This window comes from Mugil cephalus, chromosome 2 (genome assembly GCF_022458985.1).
Source record: "Mugil cephalus isolate CIBA_MC_2020 chromosome 2, CIBA_Mcephalus_1.1, whole genome shotgun sequence".
Lineage (NCBI taxonomy): Eukaryota > Metazoa > Chordata > Actinopteri > Mugiliformes > Mugilidae > Mugil > Mugil cephalus.
Window position 1 is genome coordinate 14599000 of NC_061771.1, and position 22676 is coordinate 14621675.

Genomic DNA, 22676 nt, shown 5'->3' on the forward strand with positions numbered 1-22676 from the left:
AGACACCATCGAACATAGTTCAGATGTGTTTAGCACACACAGATTTATGATAAATGTGTCGCATGATGCTATGCTACATGAAATCACAAAATCACTTGGGAATCCATCATTCTCTGATCACTCTGAAAGCAAAAGGGAGACCTACACAATATTGGGAAAGTGGTCATAATGTTTTGCCTGACCAATGTGTAAGACAAGTGAGGTGTACAATGACTAAATGAATGAATGACAAACCTTGAGTTATGGAGACCACTGTTGGTGTCATGGGCCTGCTTAGGTAAGTGTGTGTCTGCCTCCAGATGTTAGCTCTGTCCACAGACACTGGCAGCAGCAGTGCTCAGAGAGGAAGGTGTATTTGACCCCTGAGATCTCATCAACAGTGCAGAATTGTTTCGTGTTGTGTTGTTATCGTTATTATTTCGTGCGCACACACATCTGTGTTATGGGAGGACTCCCACAGCTGTGATGGCCGAGTGGTTAAGGCGTTGGATTCGAAATCCAATGGGGTTTCCCCGCGCAGGTTCAAATCCTGCTCACAGCGTTTATATGACCTCACCTTTAATCAACGTCACTGATGTCGGAAAACTGCTTTCACCTCGGTCCCTTAGAAAAGCTTCACAAGAACATGTGAAGCTGTTGTAGTTCATATTGCCTGAATACAACGTCCACAGGCTCCATCCTTAAGTATACTTTATCTAACAGGTCCGCAATTTTATAAATAGCGTGGTTTGCCCTTGCGCCATTTAACTCGACGATTTATTTTTTTGACATATCGCGAGATTTGGAGGAGGCCGCGTTCAGCCCAGGTGAGTCCTGATTGATGAGCGCGCTTATTTGAGCCGAGATGTTCGCACGAGTCAGGGAGTTGTTTTTGTCAAGTATTAAGAAAGGTTTCAAATGTTAAACGGGTTTTCTCATCTGTTCTCTCGAGGTGGACTCTACGCAACATGCCGAAGAACAACAACCAGGTGAGCACAGTGGAGGAAAACGAGCTTTAGCCGCTTACCTGTTCTGTGACTTTTAACTTAATTGGCGGCTCATGCTCGATTGTTCCTGTTGTTGAAATGATCTTTTCTCTCTTTAAATCTCTCTCTCTCTCTGTCTTTGTCCTTTAGAAAGCACCAAGTGCAGCTGCCAGGCTGGGGAGGCTGCCTCTGGTCCGTTCAGCTTGTGCCAAATTGTCAGTTTTGTACACCAGCGCCAAAGGCAGTCACCCCAGCCTGAGGTCTGCGTGTGATGTGTTGGAGAGCAGTGTGACGGTGGTGGGTAGATCGGCCTGTTGCAGAGTTTTACCTGCCATTGCCCAACTGGAGCCCCAGAGTGAGTACTATTAAAGGTCTCTACGGTCAAAACGTAACCCAATTTACAGTCAGGGCAGGAGCCTTATTTGTGCTGTGGATTCACACAGGAGCTGCAAAAATTGGCTCAAAATGGTGAAATTCGCACATCAGCAACAGCTCTGTTCAGACTCACACCTCTAAGTCCTCCTGTAAACAACACCCTAGAGGCATATTGCGCACAGACCACCACATGTGTGCACAATGTGTCCTGGTCACATAAGCTCATCTTAATGCAGGTCTCACTGTGCTGTTCAGGGTTCTGAAATGGTTGCACCGATTACAACTCACCAGAGACGGCAGCTGTTTGCACAGTAATACGACGTTGTGCCCCGAATGATAAAGGTGTTTAATTCTATACAGAGCACAGAACTAAGATCTGATTACAAGTGGTCACTGGTGTGTAGCTGAATTCTCACATTTGAGATGAGACTTATTGATTTGGCTCTGATGTAAAATATATGGGTTTTTCTATCATGGGGAAGATTTCAAAAATGTGTGGAACAACACATCATAGCTTAAGTGTTGGTTTTCTCTTATCAGCAACTTGTAGCACCAAGTGATTCATTTGATTTTCTACAGTTATGCAGCATGGTTACACAAATCAAAAGTAAAATTGTTGATAATTAAGCCGCTGATAACTGAGCTCCACTGGTTCGTATGCCTCCATAGTTTCCATTGCAAATGATGTTGCGTGCAAAAGTCTTGACTGGCTGGAAGCTTCGTTCCCTTTGCTGCTGTCACCCACAGACCAGGTAACCTTTCCTCCTCCTCTTTTTTTTTTTTTTTTTTCTAAAACATCCTTTTTCTCAAAGAGCCTGCAACATAAAAAGGACATTTTTTGTGTGTGTGTGCTGGCTTTATCACCACCATCACCCAGATTGTTGCCACCGCCAAGAACAAGGTGCACGAGATTCAGGATGTGGTGAGCACTGCAGCCATTGGAGCTGTGTACTGTGTGCAGAACACGGTCACATGGGTGATGAGCAGGGTGCATCAGGTTGATGGTGGAGGTAGCCAGTCACTTGTCCAGAGGACCATCTGTGTGGTCGGTGTGGGACTGGACTCGGCTTTGAGCTGGTCGGAGGCTCTCTTGGACCAGGTGCTTCCCCCCTCTGAAGAAGATGAAGGTACTTGGTCTTAATTTGTTTCTGCTGTGAAACCGATTGAAGTCACATTCAGAATCTTAAGCTGTCGAGTCTACCCCCAGGAGGAGACACCCGCTTGGTGGTGGGTTTTGAAGCCACCACCCTCAGGAGTCATTACCCCGCCCGGCTGGTCTCACTGACTGTCAAACTGTGTAGGAGGACCTACTGCACCGTGGGATCCAAGATTCAGCCTGTTCAGGTGTGCTGTGAGTACAGTTCAGGGAGGAGTGGGAAGATGCTGTGTCTGCATTATTTAAAAAAAAAAAAAAAACAGAACAAGGTTGTCTATCTTAACACTGGGGTCTTTGGAGATTTGTAGCTTCAAGTGGTCATTTGAGGAACTGCAGTTATTGGCTGTAAAGAGTTGACTTGAAGCCAGAAGGTTGCCACTGGGTTTGAATAAACAGATTTTGCTCTGAATCTTTTTTTATTAACACATTCATCTTCGGGATATCTGTAGAATGTTTCCACTAAAATATACGCTTTGATCTAATGGCATATTTTTTCTTCACCCCACAGGTCATGGAGAGTTTATCCAGGTCCTCGACTCCGGTTCAGGTTCTTCAGACCAGCTGTCTGGCCCTGGTGTGCACTCTCCAAGGGCTGCCCCAGTACTTGCAGCATCAGGCTATTTCTGCGTTTTTCTTTGTCACCCAGATGCACAGAATGAGCAGCCCAGCATCCCGACAGGAGCTGTCTAACGGCAGAAGTCTTCTCAGCGCTGCGGAGCCCTCCTCACATCTGAAAGACGTGGGCCGTGCTCAGCATCAGGCTCCGTCTACCTGCAGGATGAGACCTGCAAAGACATCCATGTTTGACAATGGGTGTCAAGTTAAGGGATGTGTGCTTCGCTGATGTGGTTTTTTGAAACCATGATATACATGTCTTGTATTTGTCCAATTGCATAAAATAAAGATCTGAACATTAGGTTTGATTCTTTGTCCTGTTTTGTTAGTACAGTAAATAATCATTTTCCACAAGCCTAGACACAAGCTAGCACTGACTCTTACACAACAGCCATATAACCCATTTAGGCACACTTGACTGTTTACCCAGAGAAGCTCACAATACTGTGCTGTCTCCTTGGCATTGGTTATTTTTAGTCTGGAAGTGGAAACTTTTCAGCACAGGATGACAGATCAGTAAACACTGAACTTTTCAGACTGAATTGTTTGACCACTGAACTAATGTATTGAATTTAGATGTATTGGTAGAAATGTCAGTTTCATGGCCTGAAATTAAATGTTTTGTGTATCTATGGTTGTTTAGTTGCTATCACAGGTTTCTTTTATACTTCCAAATTTCAAACTGCTACCCCACTGTTCACATTTCATAATCTTAGTAATTACCAATTGTTTGGATTTTAATTCCCTTCACACTGTATATACAGAGTCTTTATTTTCCTTTACATTTTTTTTTGTCTATTCTTTCAAATTTGATGGCTTATCTGATTCCATGCTGTGACAAGGAAAACTCCTATACATGGGATGAATAAATGTCTTATGTCAAACTCACCACTAGAGGTCACTAAACTCTGCACACCAGACCAAGTAAATTTAATTATTATAAACAAGAATGTGTTAATTTCAGATCAAGTTTGTTTAACCTAAACTACACAAATGTGTAAACATTCATTGAAAATAAATGACAAAGGCAAAATTTTCAGCAAAACATTTTTTATTTGACTTTTGGATTTCACTTTTGGCTGGACTCTGACTTGGATGTGGATGCTCTCAGAGAAGAAAGGCGACGCCTCTTTGCAATCTGTTCCTGGCGCTTCTCCTTGGCCTCCTGTTTAGAAGAGAAAAAAAAAGTCAACCAGAATGTCTCTACATGTTGAAAACATCAGTCCCCCCAAAGCATGTGAATGTCCCCTATTACCCAATACACCATTACATATGTTCTCCTTAAACCAAACAGGATTTTGCAACTCTATCAACTACTGATTTCTGTAGAGCAATGCATTCAATACAGCAGTTCCAGTGTTATTTTCAGCATCAACTAAATGTTCCTGTCAGAGGTATTGTATGATTTACATTGGCTTTAAGCTCAGACAAACAGGACACGATACCCCACAATTTATCCAGGGAAGCTTCTTCCAACATTCAAACTTTAAGTAGGAAACATTGAGCTAAGCTCCACCACTAAAAGCAATGTCACTGAGCCCTTTTTAATCAGTGGTTATGCGCCGTTATGTGATGAAGAGAAGCCAAAGCGAACAAACCTTCATCCTCTTAGCCAGCAGCTTGGCGTACTCAGAGGCCTCCTCCTTGTTCTTCTGGGTGCGCTGTCTCTTGAGGGCAATGCGGCGGCGCTTGTGCTGCAGCACACGGGGCGTCACCAGTCTCTGGATCTTGGGGGCCTTAGTTCTGGGCTTCTTGCCTGTCGAGGTGAGTGGAGAGGGACAGTTAATAAATGACACGTGAGGTTACGAGATTAGAGATCATGCACTTTCAAATTTGTTCATTCAACAATGACCAGTTTGTGGCCAATTGCAAATGAAGGCTGTACAATTATTCTGCAAAAATAAATAAATTTGGTTGAGACTTGTTTGAATTGCCTCTCTTCTCCACATTCATCAGCCACCACTGAAAATGAGAATAACCTGCAGCTTTTAATTTTACTGAGTCAAGTTTCTAATCCAAACACTTTAATCTGTACAACCATGACAAGTCCCAAAGGAAAATGTCACTGACACTGCAGAAAATAAGCTACAGTCTGTCACTATAGAACATACAGCATGATATTTAAACACTATACAGGGACTCTGAATACTCTTAGGGCATTGTTGGCCGGGGGCACAGATATGAAAGGGAAGTTAAACTGGTGATTTGATTTGAGTTAAAAAAAAAAATTAAGAACCAACAACAATCCGAGGGGGGAAAACACTATCAAGAGGATCATTTCCAAATCCTCCAACTAGACACATGATTTTATTCGTCAATAATAAAGTTCTGCAAGTCTAACAAGTAAAGATAGAGAGCTGTCACACCTGCCAAATAAAGAGGAAATAACTCCATTTTCAATGTCCCATGATAAATGACATGATGTTAGTCGAACCAACAGGTTCATTTGTATAGAAATGAATTAAAAGCCTGTTTTTCTAGAATTACAGAAAATGTTTGATGATTTCACTAAGAGTTTAAGATTTTTTTCCATTATTCAAGTGTTGTGTGGATCATTGAGTAACAGGCACAGACAGCCAGTGATGACCAAATCCATGTTCAGTCAAACGAGCCAGTCATTGATCCAAAGGCCTAAGGACAAATCAACAGGGAAAATACAGCTGTAGTCTGACCTTCTTTAGTCAGGGGTCTCCTCACGACGTACTGCCTAACGTCATCCTCCTTAGCCAGGTTGAAGAGCTTGCGGATCTTGCTGGCCCTCTTGGGACCAAGACGGCGAGGGACGGTGCTGTCGGTCAGCCCAGGAATGTCCTTCTCACCTGAGGACACGAGTCAATAAATATCAACTGTTAATTAACGAATTCCTTTTCCTTTTGCCGTCTGTACCAAAAACATATTGAATGATGCCTAAATGTACAATCAAAATCATGAATTTTGTTTAACATTACATCATACTAAAATCAAAGTTAAGAAAAGGCAGAGGGACACCGGGTGTTTACTTCCCCACTGAAAAGGGATCTAAAGCCCACAGCAACTGATAATGACCCGTCCCCTCCAACCTATATTATAACAGGAAAACTCCACATGAGTGAATGAAATAAACCATTATTCCCAAAAGTTTTGCTCGTTTTAAATTTAAGTGCATGTAATACTCTTAATAAACAGACGACAATGATTTCTCCACGATACCTGTGAACATAATGGGAGAGCAATGCAGTTCAACCATCCACTGTTACTCGGCCTGGTTGCATCTGGTAAAGCAGCTCCACAGTTACTCTGGCAACACGCTGTCCCCCCTTAATGACTACGGACTAATCAGAAAGGGTCTACTGGTGTGCCATCCACATAGCTCTCCATTAAACTTGTTCAGGGGAATTTAGCCTAATAGCAAAATGGCCTAAGACATATTTTGACTTACTGTTAAAATATTAACAAAAATACCAATGTGCTGGCTAAAAAATAGTAAATTTTTTCTTCTTTTATGAAAATGTTCAAGTATGACTTAGGCAATTATGCTGTTAGGCTTACAATATGTATAACACTAAACAGAAATGTCCTTATGCGCCATGTTACACGTTGTACCTTTCTTGACGATGACCAAGTTGAGAACGCTCAGGTTGGCATCAACGATGCAACCGCGGACAGACTTGCGCTTGCGCTCGCCGGTCCTGCGGGGACGGTAGCAAGAGTGGCCCTTGCTGAGCAGCAGGCGCACACGGCCGTGGGTCAGCACACCCTGCTTCATGGGGAAACCCTGCTTGTCATTGCCTCCGCTGATGCGCACCACGTAACCCTGAAAAGGCAAAGCACAAAAACATCAACTCACTATAACATCACGATCCCGAACTAAATCACTTGCATAATGTTCTGAAATGAAGCGACTGTAATAAATTAACCCGACACGTTTGTCGAATTAGGAACATCCAATGCCTGCCCACTTAGTCGATACACATGTTTGTTGGTCTTAATTTTGTAAGAGCTCACATGGAGCTGTGCATAACCTACTAAACTTTGACGCGACATAATGACCTGAAGTCTTTATCCAACCAAACTTTTGCTAAAACATTTCCTTCCACATCTACTACAAAGTAACCTCTTTGCACTTGTTAAGGAGTGGGAGAGCAATGCTGTTGCAATCGACCACAGGGTATATGGTCCGGTTGCATCTGGTAAGCAGCTCTGCTGTTCCTGTGGCAACACGCTGTCCCCCCTTAATGACTACGCAAAGTCAGAAAGGGTCTACTGGTGTGCCGTGCTCACGTTACAATGCGACATATCAAAGAATACCAGTTACACCTACAGTGAAGGCACAGTGAACGTCAGGTCTTACCTTCCACTCATCTCCCAGAGGGTCAGCAGACACCTCGGTGGCCATGCGCTTCTCATAGAAAGTACGCAGCTTGCGTTCATCATCAACTTCGATCAGCTTCTGGCAGCCAGTAGCGGGGAATGAGATGTTCAGCTGCAGGAATAAAAAATAATGGGGTTAACAATGGCGTTTGTATGAAACAAATTTCGTTTGTATGTTGCACATACAAACATTTATATGAACCTTTAATCTAAATAGATGCTGAGGCTCACACAGATCATACGTTAACACAAATCTCTGTCCTATCCCATTCAAATAGATGTTGGTAGATAGCAAAAGCTATGTAATATTAACTTCCCAGAGTGTTATCACTGGGCAAAAATAAATTCTCCAAAGACCCAGAGATGTGGCTATCTGAGCGGAGCTAAAGTTTCAATCAGATGGAGATACGGTGGCTACAAGGCCTGTTAGCTTCAATGCCGGCAGGTTCAAATCCTGCTAATGTTAGCCGTACACACCGCTGGCAATAATATACGCGTTTTTACTGAGCTGGCGTTATCAGACAGTAAAGCAGCACTGTACAACCTTGCCGTAAAAACAATTAAATGCTTTATATCACAGACAACCACGGCTTGAACTCCATGCACATTTCTCCAAGTGTGCGGCCATGTTTCTACAGCTCACTTTCCGAGAGGCTCCTCGGCTAACTCTCATCACAATCAAAGCTCATCCTGAGCCGCGGAGCCACCATTTCTACATTAAACTAGCACGCGTTAGTGTCCAAAACCAGAGCTTTAATAGTTCTGAAATATTTCACAAAGAATTGTAACATACAGATAAAAAAACTCAGGGGAACATTGTACCTTCATTTTGCCAAACCGACCCTACGACGGTCCGCCACGGAAAAGAGACCGGATATCCGTCTCCTGGTCTCACATAGCCTTACATGTTATCGCGATAACACGGTCGCCGTAAATTTAAAGACCTGAAATAGTTATCTGACGTTCTTAAATTAATTTAATTAATAATAAGAATTTATAACTACTATTGTCTTTTGAGTTCCTTTATTTTAATTTACTTTAAGAAAAGTCACATTTTACTTACAGATAACCACTAAAATATATAAACTATGAAATATATTTCATAGTTTATATACCTTTTTGTTTTTATGAGAGATGGGAAGCTAAAGACACAAAAACAGAATCAAACACATTACATTAATAACATTTACAGGCAATCCGTTAATGGTTACGGCAGCGGAGGGATTTCAAGCAATCGAAACAATTACCGTATTGCTTAGTCAATGAGCATGCGTCAACCAGGGGGAGACAAAGAGGAGTATAAAAAAACTGACACTAAAATAAATCGTCCCTTTTCGCTCAGAGTGAAATTATTGGAACTGGAGAAAATTATATTAGAAATAAACGTATAACAGACGTACTTAAAAAAATTTTAATTATTATATCTGTGGTGTAATCATTATTAAGCAATTCTCTCATAACTGCTGATGAAACAAATTTGAGGTAAAACCAGAAAAGGCCAGAAGGTCGTGTACATTTTTAAAAAATCATATCACATTGTCCATTTATTTTTTGAAATAACGTTGTTGAACCATACTTGAAACACACAGCTTTATGTTTTGAGCTGATATGTGGGATTTTGTGGTGTATAGTAACTAGTGAGTTGACAATTATTTCTGGAAACTTTCCTCTCCATCATATTTCTTTTTTTGTCATTTAGTTTGTTTTGTTAATATTATTCACGTTTTCAAGAGAACAAGAGAGCCAAAATAAACAGTTACTTCCGGACTCAAGTTCCACCGAAGACGGAAGTAGGGGGGAGTGAATCCTCTCGCAGCGCAGTACCACTTCTACTCTCTGAGGCAGTGGACGGAGCAGCTGTCAGTGGACGACACAGAGCGTCACAGCCAGAAAGACGCTTTGTGGAAGGACAGGCTGAAAATGCAGTTCAGCGACTACTCCTGCGCTATATCACAAACTCGGACGCACAATACGTGTCGGGTCTCGGTCTTTAAAGTCTAGCGTGTCGCCAGCGAGCCGCCTTAGCAGCGACTTTCTCCGGTTGTTTTTGTCTCGGAGTGCTGTCTTCTCGCTGCACTGTCCATCCGAGACAGGACTAGTCCAGACATGAGTAACGTTAATCTGATTTTTTGGGACCAGTTGCAGGCTGGCAGCTCCGAGGTGGACTGGTGTGAAGGCAACTACCTGATCTACCCCAGCATCGCTGAATTTTACAACACGGTCGGTGTGAATACGTCGCTGGAACGATGTGTGCTTGTTTTGCAGAATGCAGCTTAGTTTACAGTTTGCGTTTCTTTGTATTGCATTTCTTTCTTGTAGCCTCTTATTTATTTATTTTTTATCAGTTTAGCTACAGCTAGCTATGTGTTAACTTTGATCAGCACCGCGATGTTTACTGTGGTAGTTATAATTTCCCCTAATTCCCATTCCAGCTGTCACTATCAGCCACTGAGGCCCGGACACGCTGGTCAACTTTTGCTGTCATTCTGCTGCATCGATCAGTTCGGATGGGATGCGTTTTGTTTTGCTCATGGCTTTCCTTTGTTTATCATTTCAGATCAGCAACATTTTGTTTTTTGTTTTGCCGCCGATACTAATGTGCTTGTTCCGCCAATATGCAACACATTTCAACAGTGGGATTTACCTCATATGGATTCTGCTGGTTGTGGTCGGTAAGTTGGCTGCACGTTGTCCTCCTCACACTTCATGTTTCAAGTCATGCACTCACAGCAGGGACCATGAAGCCAAGGGTGTTAACTCTCACAGACAGCACCAGTTCTCATTACACACAGTTTTTTTTTCTTTCTTCAGTGTACTTGGTGTGTAGGTTGTTTGTGATCGCCTTGGAGAAGCAGAGCCCTATCATTCTTCCTCTTGATTTATTCCGTCTCTTCGTTCCCGGTCTGAAGATCACGGCTCTGTGGGGTTCAGACCATCTGTTGCAGCTGCTGGTCATTATGAATCAATGGCGCTTGTGTGTGAGGTTAACGTGCAGTGGGCACTTTGTGAAGGGCAGTTTCTTCTCTTATCATAATACCGTTTATCACATTATCACTACCATTGGTGTGAAAACTAACAGTACAGTGTACGGCAGGACAGTTGTACCAGATCACATCAGACGGCACATGCCAGTTCACTTGGGTATAACAATCCTGCACTGAATCTTATCTCCATGGCGGTATTCAGAACATGTTCGAGATAACCGTGTTATGTACGTCCAGGCTGTGCTTTGTGGTGCTATTGAGTTGTTTGTACAGACGCACGCTCCTACACGTCTGTTGTGACAACCCCGTTTTTGTCAGTGGGCTAGGCTACATAGCAGAAACACTTTAGTGTTTAATTAAATTTTTTCCAACACCACCACAAGCTACATCCTCCAAAGTGACCACACAGTTGATTTCAACACAAACTCTCTCTTTAGTGCTGCTATGTTAGAATTCCTTCCCAGTTCACTAGTGTGCATAACGATGTTCAGCCGGGCCTGATGTTGGAACTGTATTCAAATGGCAGAGAGATTGTGCTGCTTGGAAAAAAAAAACTCAGCAAAGATAACCTTTGTTCTCCAGGGTGCTGGGTTCTTAGTGATGCCAGATTAAAAAAAAAGAAAAAGCGAGGAGCAGTTGAACAGGATTTGCATATATGACTGAGCGGTCTGGTCTCATGTCAAACGCTGTCAAACATCTGCCTCCTGTAGTCACGGTCAGCGGGGTTAAAAGCGCTCTATATGTTTTGTGTTCGCTCTGTGGAGTCTATCTGACACCGGCCACGTCTCGTCCCATAACTCGAATGCCTGCGTCCGAAGCTCTGCGTCCATTTTTAGGAATCTGGCGGCTGTCAGGCCGTAGAAACGGTGCCGACCAGGGGTCACATGGCTTCGTGCCTCTTCCTCTGTGTCTGCAGTTGAGGTGATCTTTGACTCGATTAGAAAAACAAGCCTACGGTATGAAAACAACACTCAGCTGCTTTTCTCTGGCCTCAGCCTCAGCTGTGTGTGAACACATGTGTATAAATATCAGTGCGTTTCTGTGCAGATCTGCGAGAGGGTTTTTTTTTTTTTTTTTTTTTTTTTAAGTTATCGGCCAATCTGATATCTGCTTCCTTCATTTATTGTTCCGTGGAATGAAAATCTGCAAAATTCATAAAACCTCCTTAAATTTGGCCTGAAGTTCAAATCTACCCCCTAATTGATTCAATACACCCCTCAAAACTTTACAAAAAATCATTTTTTTTTAATTTTTGACTTATGAGTTTAGCTGTTAAAATGTCTTGTTTTCTCCAACTAATAATCCAAAAAGAAACAAGACACAGCCGGTTTGTATTTGGCCCTTTTTGGCTCACTTTAAATCAATTGATTCTCGATGTTATCTATGATTCACTTTGGTCATGCTGGCCTCTTTTGGTATAAATTCTCTTGGCGCGGCCGGTCGCACACAGACACGTTGTCATGTTTAGTAACTGACTGGGAGCAAAAGTCATTCTCTGGATACGAAGTCTGTTGAAATATTGGAATCTGCTGCAGCGCCTGTTATGACAACAGATTACGCTGATAAAATAGGGTCTGCTGGAGCGTGATAACGAAACGGCACCGGCTCCGCGCCATCTTAAAACCCCTCAGTAACGATTATTACCGAGTTACTGTTTGTGAGTGAGGGTAGTGCTTTGGCGTTCTCCTCCACACAGATAACAGCTATGTTTACATTCACTGTATCGCTGATGTCTAACACTTCCTTCCTCATCAGGCGGAAAAGTTTAAACCCTCACATCCATGTTTATGAGCTGGCGGACTTCTTCAGCTTTGGTCTTTGTTGGCGTATGTTAATCGCATGAGACAAACAAAATGGGAAACCTGATATATACAATATCCTTTTCTCTAATGACAGCTCAACAGATTACTGAACTTTGTATTAAGCAGCTTTTGTTTCTGGCAAAAAAGTTTCACTGTAGATACATTTGCAGACTATAGTTTGTTTTTATGTGATGCCTTTGTTAAGTTGGAAAGGGGCATTTTACCTTTGTTGGAAGTTGGAACATTTCGAACCGAGCAGAATCCACAGTAGAAACTTTAGCTCCTCACACGATCCATCCGCTCCCAGCGGCGATTGGTCTCTTTGACATTTTGACTTGGCACCTTGTCATTTATCTAACCTTTTCAGCACAGCTTCAGTCTATTTTCACACAAAGTCTCTGTGCTTGTCTTCTTTGTCCCTTCCTTTTATTTTCTTTCTTTCTTTTTTTCCCTCCCAGGTATTGGCTCAACATATTTTCACGCCACCCTCAGCTTCCTTGGCCAAATGCTGGACGAGTTGGCGATTTTGTGGGTGATGATGTGCGCCATCGCCATGTGGTTTCCCAAGAGATACCTACCCAGGATGTTCAGGAGGGACCGGTACGTTGATCAGGATTATATCTGCAAATAACCACCGTTAGGAGTTATCAGCTAGTTACATTCAGAGGGTGGGCTCGTTTTTATGTCTTTGAGTGGACTGAAACTCAGCTGGAGGCTTCTGATGGTTGTGTGCTGAAGGGAGAGACATTAGACATACATTATTGGTCACATTGTTGATTGCCATCAACAGAGGCGTCACATCTCCTCAGCGTTATATATGAGTCGATCAGGTTCATGTGTTGGAGTTCACTGTGGGCCACTGGTTTGTCACACCACGTTCTCACTGCCATGACTCTCCTGTTTAATAATAGTACCGTCTGAGATAGCTGACTCCAGTAAAAGCGGAGTCACATGTCTTTTACTTCTCTTTCCATTGTTGCAGACCCCTAATGGCTGCTCTCTCACTTCAGGCTGTAGCCTTAATATTTTCCCTAGCGCTTTCTTATCTGGAGCCCGCGCCGAGTGCTTGTTTATTAAATGTGTTAAAGTGCCTTCTGAGAGGAGTCATCCAGAAATTCTCTCTAAGTTTCACAATTGCAGTTGTTTTTTAACTTACAAGTGCAAATTTGTTTTACTTCTCCATGTAGGTCACGGTTCAAAGTGGTCATAGGCATCTTGTCGGGGATCACCACTGGGCTGGCCTTCGTTAAACCCGTCGTCAACTCCCTGTCACTCATGACTCTGGGCATCCCCTGCACTGTGCTGCTCATCACTGAGCTGAAGAGGTTAGTGGAAACAGGAGTGTCATTCTGTGCAACACTGTGGCTGTGCTGGCGTGGGCCGTTCATAAAAGGCCCTCGTCAGATCTTGCATTGATATCCACCATGGCAACTCCGAACGCAAGTGACCAGCTTTAAGTATGTGTGTTCACACCTGGCATTAAAATCCGCCTCCACATGTTGTCTCCAGATCCAATCACAGGTTCGCGCATGTATGGGAATTAACACAGACACCATATACAGGATACGTGTGTCATGACATTTGCATTTTTGTGAAATTATATTTACTGTCCCTGATGTGAGTTACGCCTGCACAAAACTCAGATTATGACTCTGACCCTAGAAATTTCCATACACACCGTAATCTCTGCTCGTAAAGATAAATAATTAACCACATGCTGGTATGTTTATTAATGACACAAATACACACAGTGCGCTTATATTAATTAAATGTATTTATTATATAGTTACTTAACAGCTACAAAGACAGAATATCTAAAAAAATCACACCCCTCTTGTTGACTATCTGGTGTTTAATGCGACTCAGGATTCATTGTGTGTTCATGCTACTGAGCGAGCAGGGACAAATGCGAACTAGGCCGCCAAATGTGGTCAGAGACCGGATCCCTTCAATGTGACCTCAGTGCGTCCTGGATGTGTTCACACCTGAACTTTGCTCTAGTCGCTTGTGACGGGATTTACTGGGACAGATGTTAAGTGTCAGGTCATGAGCAAAAAGTGGAGATACATAGTTACACAAAGTTGAAGGAATTTATTTATAATAAACAAAGATAAATAATAAAAACCAAAATGTACCAGTTGCCGTGTGGATATCAGTGTTTATCAGTGTGTCTGTTGATGGGTGAATGTTCTTGTAGTGAGTTTAAGGTGTTGGATGGAGTAAAATAACTAAGAACTAGGCTGAAGCCAACCGAACAAAAACATGTTGCCGTTAGTGTTGAGCAAGACAGAGTGAGAGCTGACAGACAGGTCTTCAACAGGCCGCCCACTGGGAGACTGGCCAGGTGCTCCCCGTTAGTGTAACTGGGCTCCGCCTACCAGCCAGGCACCTGAAAGACAAACGACCAACGGCAAAGGAAACGCACAAAACAGACACTTCTGAGCAGGAGGCCGTCACACTAGATAAATCTAGGACTCTGAAAACCAGTTTCATGTTTAGTGTCATCCAGTTCATCAGACTCTGACCGTCACCGTCTTGGCAGTGCCTGACTCTGCCTGGGTCCTGGCTGAAAAAGAGACGGAGGAGATGAATAGTCAGGAACTCAGCGACTCAACACCCACCTGCGACTCAAAGTAGTGACGACCTCAATTGTGCATAACTTTAAGCCTTATTACAGTTTTAACAGCAATGGGAAGGCTGTAAACATGTTACCGTTCCCAATAAAGTTGCACATTTTAAGATGGAGGTGGAGTCAGCTTCAAGTGACCACCCGAATGAAATGCAGTTATTAGCGCTTGTGTGTTGGCTTTATTTTTCAAACAGGTGTTTTCTCATTCACCGACCCGTTCTCTAAGGCTACGGCTAAGAACTGTTGACAGAAGAAAAATCCATTTCTTAGAGTGACTAACTTCTCCTTTCCATTTTTGACGTGTTTTGTTTTTATGCGGTGGTGTTACTTGGCATCCATCTTACATGGCTTCCTGCCAGAGTGACTCATACTGTGACTGGATCATGCCCATTTAGTGTGGGATGTTCATTTGATTGTTCCAGATAAAGCCGCAAACCTTTCTTTTTTACTCAGGCTGAGCAAAACCAGTTCATGGATCGAAATAATTTTGAAGACGTTATTATCTGCTAGCTATTTCCAAACTCGCGGCTGTAAATCTGTTGGAGATGGAAAGTCAACAAGTTGATGATAGGCGAAAAACCTTTGGTGATGTGAGTTGGACGACCACTAAATTGAACCCTGTGACACAAACACTTGCCGCAAGGAAACACGGTCCTGAGTTTGGTTCCTATAATCAAATTCACCATTCAGACAGTGGGTTTGCGGCAACGCTGGTGTTGCTGATGGTGTTTTCTTTTCAAACAGAGACGACAAAAACACTGTTCTGTCCTGCTTATTTCTCTAAGATTTGACGTGGGAAGTACATGTATGTGGACGGGGCTTTTACTATGACTAATATTTAATATGATAAGTATCTAGCAAATACTAAACACAACCAACAGTGTGTGTGATCAGGAAGTGGCTAACACCAATGTTCTACTAACTGATTCATTGTAAAGTCTACAAAGCAGAGTCATCTTCATATTTAGCACGTTTACTACTTTTACTAGGGATGTGATTTATCTATCATCAGAATAGAAACTGATTATGACAATCACCTCTTTGATGAATGGACTAATCATTCAACTAACTCTACTTCATTCTGCTGATGACTCGCCTGCTGCAGTAGTTATTTGATGCCGGTTTTGTGTTGTCTTGGCTTTTCCAGTCAGCTACACAGTCGGTTAGTGTAGTTAGCAGCTGCTGCAGATGTAACTCACAGAGAGAGTTTCAGATTGTTGCTATAAAAAGTCTTGCACAAATGTAAAGCTTATAATAAAACTGAAAGTGTAAACCGACCGTAGATGTTAGCTGCGGTCGTATATACGGTTGGTTAAGAGAAGAAGAAGAAAAAAACAAGTGAAACTGCGTTGAGATGTAATGTCTGTGATGTACTGTACATTAACATGACACCTTTAACCTTTTGTACTCACGCTGTCTGATGGCATGTTGTCCGTTTGTCGTCCGTTCCAGACTAATTACTGGTATATGTGATGTGAAAAGAATGTTCCTGAAAACACACAACAAGCTTCCGTGCCCCTTTGTGTGTGTGTGTGTGTGTCTCTAATGCTTTCCTCCGCCACAGTAAAGTGGACGCATGTTCCGTAGCTTCCGTTTCCCACAACCTTTACTCACCACCCTCAGTCTTGAAAGTCATGTATTGTTCAACCTGTTGGCAGTTCCTGAAATCGCCGCCAGTGCCAGTCACCTATTGAAGCTGGTTGTTTTCTTATTCTGCTAAGTTGCCCTGATAGATGGACTCATGTACTCAGACGTTTTGTTGTTGTTTGCTTTTGTTTTCCCATTATTCTTTTTACAGTATGACTCTTGACCCCCATTCAAGTCACTTCCGTCAGAACAAAAGCAACATAGTTTTAATGGACATATTCAAGGTCCATTAAACCAATACAAAGACTTGGGATTGTTAGAATAAACATTCCAGTCATAGCTGTGCCGCAATATCCGAGTTATTAATAAAAGAACAGCATGATAAAAACAAAGTGATGAGTCCTTGAGTCAAGTGGGTCGCATTATATTTTACTTTGCTGTTGAACTCGTTGACGCATGAGACATGTTTTGTCAGTTATTAAAATGAAAAAACAAAAAAATATTATCATGTTAATCTGGCAATCACTTCGAATTCATTGTAACAACATTGTAAGTCACAGCAAGTTAATTTGAAAAGAACGCAGGCAAAAATTGTTATGATCTTCAGAACAGGGCGTTCTGGGACAACGACCCCCATTTAAGTCATAAAACTCCAAAACATAAATCCAACAACCGCCCAACAGCACCGTTATATCAGAAGCTATTGCCATAACCAACAAGACGAGACTCGATGTCGCTTCAGCTTTGTGTTTACTAAGTGTGCAGATTTGTATCATCGACGCTATGGATCCTTTCTAGACGTTCAAGTGAGGTTGGCGTCTCAGCAGGACTCCACCCAGGACAGAGAGGTCTGCCTCTGCTTATCTATGGCTCCAACAGTTAACATTCTCCAACACCCTGTCTCCGAGGAGTAGCCCCCGATCTCATATCATGTTTATTATCTTACACGCTTCTGTAATCTTTGAGACGATAGTCACAGTATTCCAGATGTCCGGCTGTGCGGGGACGGTTTTGTTTGCGTGTGTTTGTTGGCAGGAAAAGGTGTTGGCTGAGTCGGGGGAAGTATGTGCATTAAGTCAGTTAAGAGGCCGGCTTTATTAATACCTGATGCACAACTACGATTTTGGAACCCACGCAAATAGCACTGACTGAAACACTTACATTAGACGCTATTGTCAACAATTTAATGCCCTATTTACCTCTCGGAAGACACATCATTGGTCATCTATTTTTGTACTTCCTGTTCCTGATGAGTTGCTGTAACACCAATTTTTTTTTTTCTGGTCGCTCTCTGAACCCGTTATGTAAGACAAAGATTGTTCAGCTCATCCTTCATTTAACGCAAGCTCATGCTGATTTTAAAAGAGGAAACTGCTCAACGTCTCTATTGAATATTGAAAGTTGGAACAGACTGATTCAGTTTACTCTGTAAATACTTTTGCTATTTGTGGGACGGTTGCAATAGTCAATATTCTTTATATTATTAGCAGAATAGTGACTATTTCATTGAAAACTGGCACCTGACTGCATTTCACCTTCAACACTTTTCGGCTTTTAGCTTCTTTAAATAAGATGCTAATCTTCGTGTCGACTAGCAACAGTGTAGCAACACTTTGCGTGCAAGTTTGGAAAGGTTGTATAGTGATAATTATATCCATATGTAGCCAAGAAAAATCATCCAGTGCAGGTTTAAGCTGCAACTACTTGTGGGTACAGTGACTGTGGTTAAGATACTTACAGATGAAGCCTCCGTTACCACTGTAACTTCTCAGTGGCCTTCTACCCGGCTCGAAGGAGGTGGTTTCTTTCTGAAATTTCCCCATTGTTGGACAGATAAAGTTTTTTCTATTGTATATTACACTGTAATATTTTAGCAGGACAAATGTATCAGGCCAAGGCAGCTACATGTTGAAACTTTTTAGGCTATGTCACTGTGATGTCACAATGTTAGGTGGAGGCAAAACAGAGGCTAAGTTGTCACTTTCAACCATGAAAAAGTCGTGCTGTATTTTTTTTTTTTTTTTTTTACCTCTGTTGGCATTTTTTTTTTAACATGGAGGTCTTTCAATATAGTAGCCTCTGGAGCTTAGTGATGCATCTTGTGTCTGATTGTTGTGTAGAGCCTTCTAGAAAGAGTTGGTGTCATCCAAACGTTCTCCTTGAGACAACGGTAACTCAAGTTAAAGGTAAAATAGTACGACTTGATCCGATGCACTGATGCAAGGGAAGGTGACAAAGTGTCACGTTGAACACGGAGCTGCTTCATCGGTGCAGTTCTGTCACAGTCAGGTTTTCCTGTCCCTGTCTTTGTTTGGGCGCTGAGCGTTTGGCTCAGCTGGCTGGTCCGTCTTAGGAGGACAAGACTAAGAATAGTTTATCATTGACGCTCTGGATTAGCACCTCTCTGTAGGTCAGCCGAGAGTGTTCAGTAAAAGCATTGGTAGGACAAGTCAGTGATTCATACAATGCCACAACTGCCACAAACAAAGCACTGTATATTCAGGAGGAATTGAACTGAATCGAAAGTGACTCAGCCTCCACAGACATCCGTGTTAAAATGTTCTGTTATGGCATAAATAAACATATTTACAGTCTCTTTAGCTTGGAGTTATATCAAGGCTTGAAGTTATAGGTAATAAAGGGTGTGGTCGCGTTGAGTGGCAGATAGATGCAAATCAAAGACGAGAGTAATGCCAGATGGTTTGTCCATCTCCATCCATGGTAAAGAAGCAACTGTTTCTTAACTGGTTGCATTAGCTAAAAAAAACAAAACAGATTTTGTAACAGTTTCTTTCTGGTCTCCACAGAGTGGTTAAAATAGGTTCAATTAGCAGTTTGTTAAATTGTTGTTCTGAATAAATGCTCACTGTTGTGTTTCCCTTCGCCACTTAGCAACCGCAGATCGCTGTTTTAATTACGACTAAGCAAAAAGATAATAATAATAATGATCGAAAAGAAATGAACTGGCCCATGTACTCCAAGAATGGTCGTTATATGTGTGTGTGTGTGTTTTTAAAGTCGCACAGTTTTCTCAGTCCTCTGCCGTTGCAGGTGCGAAAACCCACGTGTGTTCAAGCTGGGCCTGATCTCAGGGATGTGGTGGGCGCTGGCTCTGCTCTGCTGGATCAGTGACAGGATATTCTGCGAAATGTGGTCATCGGTCAACTTTCCCTACCTACACTGCGCCTGGTGAGTTCAAGGCCAGCTCAGAAATCTCAACAGTGCACTGAGTGGGACATTGTTCATTAACAATGTATTTGATCTTGTGCCACTGAAAGAGAAGTAATTACTTTTCCGACCGCTGTCGTCTGTCTTGTCCTGAAAGTAAATGTCTGCAGTTAGCTTTGAGATAAAAGTCTTGTCTCCTTGTCCTTTTGCTCTAACAGGCACATCCTCATTTGTCTGGCCTCCTACTTGGGCTGCGTTTGCTTCGCCTACTTTGACGTCGCGACTGAGGCCCCGGAGCGAGGGCCCGTCATCATGTTCTGGCCCAACGAGAAATGGGCCTTCATTGGGGTGCCGTACGTTTCCCTGCTCTGCGTCCATAAGAAGGCTGCTATCAAGGTGACCTAAGGCGAGTCTGCTGCCCTGCCAGAGGGGCTCCATTACCCCGACACCAGAATCCACCAGCACGTTCGTGAGTCGCGTCGCATCCACTGGTGCTCTTGTGACTCGAGGATGTACGCGATGCACATTTAGGCCACCCGCGAGGATTCCCCCTCTTCCCTTCACCCTGGTCTGTCCTTTGGCACACAGCAGTGTTTATGCAACCCTAGGAACAATAGGTGTCACTAATTTGTCTGATACCTGATTACTCTTAATACCGACGATATCAAAGCCAAGAAACCTTTACAGTGTACCAAATGTAACTCAGGCTTTGCATGAGAGGTCACGTGATCTCATATAAAGTGGAAGTATTATGCATTTGAGACTTCTTTAAAAAGAAGGTTTTTGTACATTTTATGGGAAGACCTCGTTTTAAAGTGTATTGTTGCCTTTCTAAGCATAAGTATAGCATCTCATAGGTGCAGTCAGGCCATGACGAAACCATGTTTAGGAACGATAAGGCACTGGATTCATTAACTGTGATCAATGCTTTAAAGCTTCTTTAGACGAAGCCAGTGTCACTACACTCAGTGGAGCAAACAAGCTGGTTCATAAAACTTTGCAGAAGTGTTCAGCAAAGGTAGTTTGAAAACGAAACACATTGGTCTTCTTTTTTGTTGTGAATGTGCTTTACTTTCAGCATGCTACTGTGATTGACCAGGTTAGTCTAAGAGAAACGTGTTTAATATATTCCTGTGTATGTTTCGTAAACTAACGATATAATCGTGGTTACTTTTCTACTAAAAGAGAATCATTCATCTATTACTGAATGAAACCAGGTACCTTTAGATAGTGGCCAACACACCAAGTAAAAAAAAAAAAAAGAATGTGAGAGAATGAAGAATGGTTAGCCTTTGGCTAAGTGCACGTAGCATTTCGAAACATGATAGTCACACTTATTTACTTTCTCTTCAGGGTTATTGTGGAGTATTTTTAGACTTTGTGCTGAATAGCAGCAGAACTGTGCAAAAAGCCTTAATCAAACAAAATAATGGAATACAAAGACAAGTGAAGGTGCATGTTGTGTTGTGTACGCGTTACATTCTTAGTAAGTGTTTGCTCCAGAACATGGGGAAACATTGAACTAGTGTTAATTAGTAACTGGATCTGATGTTAAGTTTATAGTAAGGAAATAGTGGGACAAACCCATTAGATAGGATATTGAATAAAAAGGGACATATTCTGGACGTTAATGCTAACCCCATAAAATGCTCTTGAAAACGTTCTCAAGCTAATATTATTTTACTCCTGTCCTCCTGTCGAGGCTTCTGGGGACTCGATCTACTAAAAAAACTCATGGATGAGTGAAATGAAGGATCTTGATTAACAAAGAAAACGACTATTTTACTAAGATTCTGTATTTTGTTAAAACTGTTTCTATTTTTGTAAGTGAAGCGCAGCCAAATTTGATAGCGGAATGACTTTGATATGACATTATTACTACCTTGACTTTGCCAAACCTTTTTTTTTTTTTTTAAAATGTTTCTTCAGGACAACCCTTAAGGGAATTTAGACAATGTGAATAAGTCTGAAGTATACTTCATACTCTTCAAATCATATTTAATTAACCATGATGGTCCATGATGGTGGATGCAGAGAAAAGAACTTGCGAAGGAAGTTGATGAATCAGCATCAGATTAATTTGTGCGAACAGACCAGGCTGTTTAATGCTGCCCTCTGCATCGTGATGTATGTCTTGGCATGAGGTATGATCGTGATAACAATAGCTGTCTTTTTGATGATTTACATGTACATAAATCTGTGTTCCTGCATTGACAATGCAGAAAAACTGCACAGAAATATTTATTTTCATAAATTATCCTGTTTTTGTAAGCAACTATTTGTAATAGATTAGAATATTAGTATTTTATTTTATGCAATAAACCAAGCCAATCCTCATGTTCACCGTGTCCCATGTGTGGTCTTTGGAATAATTCATGTGCATCAGAAATCACAGAGATGCAGGTGATGGTTTTTGTCAGCAGAGGGCGAAGTTTGTTACATATACACATGAATAAGGATCCATTCAAGAGCCATGGCCTTCAGTAATAATAAAATGAGAATATTTAAATTTAATTAATATGCAGGACTGACAGTGTCCTCAAGAACAGACTGATCACTGTTTTAAGACTTAATGGAAATTAGTGGCACCAGTTTCAGTTTTTTTTACAGAAACAAGTCTGAAACAAGTTCCTGATGGGTTTTAGCCACAGACTTTTCCCATTTAAACCTCAACTTCCCACCAGTCTCAGAGCTTAAGAAGCTACTCGGATGAATGGCAAAACATCGTCAAGAAATTCTAGTCCAGTTGCCTTTCTTCAGACGCCTGTTGGATTACACAAACCTTATTTAATTGCATTTTTTTAAGTTATACGGTTAAGCTCAGTGTGATTTCCAAGTGATTTTTGAAAAATACTATCAATAAAATTGCAACAGTTATTATGTTGGCACCCAAAGAAATAAGGTGAGCTCCCTGTTGAGCGCATTAGGTCCACATGCCAGTTTATTAGGTACATTAGTGAAAACAAATGTGCCCTAATATAACAGTCCTGCACTAGTCCTTCATGTCTATTATAATGTTCAGTTTATGTTGAAACTGTGTAAGAA

General features: G+C 42.0%; 3 protein-coding genes and 1 non-coding gene across 7 annotated transcripts; 3 read left to right on the top strand and 1 right to left on the bottom strand.

The window, feature by feature from the left end:
* The first annotated feature begins 459 nt into the window (after positions 1-459).
* Positions 460-541, top strand: trnas-cga. The gene has a single exon. It is a non-coding gene; the product is annotated as a tRNA-Ser (tRNA).
* A 281-nt stretch (positions 542-822) lies between these two features.
* LOC125004375 (perilipin-2-like) lies at positions 823-3412 on the top strand. Of its 4 annotated transcripts, none has more exons than XM_047578937.1 (6): positions 823-968; positions 1116-1320; positions 2010-2092; positions 2218-2467; positions 2548-2691; positions 3005-3412. In XM_047578937.1, the coding sequence occupies exons 1-6, from the start codon at positions 948-950 to the stop codon at positions 3184-3186; spliced, it is 885 nt and encodes a 294-aa protein (XP_047434893.1). In that variant the 5' UTR covers positions 823-947; the 3' UTR covers positions 3187-3412. The 4 variants fall into 4 exon arrangements, with proteins under 4 accessions (XP_047434893.1, XP_047434890.1, XP_047434891.1 ...); XM_047578934.1 differs by having other exon boundaries at positions 2548-2684; XM_047578935.1 differs by having other exon boundaries at positions 2551-2684.
* A 732-nt stretch (positions 3413-4144) lies between these two features.
* Positions 4145-8406, bottom strand: rps6 (ribosomal protein S6). The gene is made up of 6 exons (XM_047578044.1): positions 8284-8406; positions 7442-7573; positions 6694-6904; positions 5784-5930; positions 4710-4867; positions 4145-4276 (listed from the first exon to the last, which is right to left on the bottom strand). The coding sequence occupies exons 1-6, from the start codon at positions 8287-8289 to the stop codon at positions 4181-4183; spliced, it is 750 nt and encodes a 249-aa protein (XP_047434000.1). The 5' UTR covers positions 8290-8406; the 3' UTR covers positions 4145-4180.
* Positions 8407-9270: 864 nt separating this feature from the next.
* On the top strand, positions 9271-21972 carry acer2 (alkaline ceramidase 2). The gene is made up of 6 exons (XM_047578045.1): positions 9271-9681; positions 10019-10133; positions 12706-12847; positions 13435-13572; positions 19515-19652; positions 19850-21972. The coding sequence occupies exons 1-6, from the start codon at positions 9568-9570 to the stop codon at positions 20034-20036; spliced, it is 834 nt and encodes a 277-aa protein (XP_047434001.1). The 5' UTR covers positions 9271-9567; the 3' UTR covers positions 20037-21972.
* Positions 21973-22676: the final 704 nt, after the last annotated feature.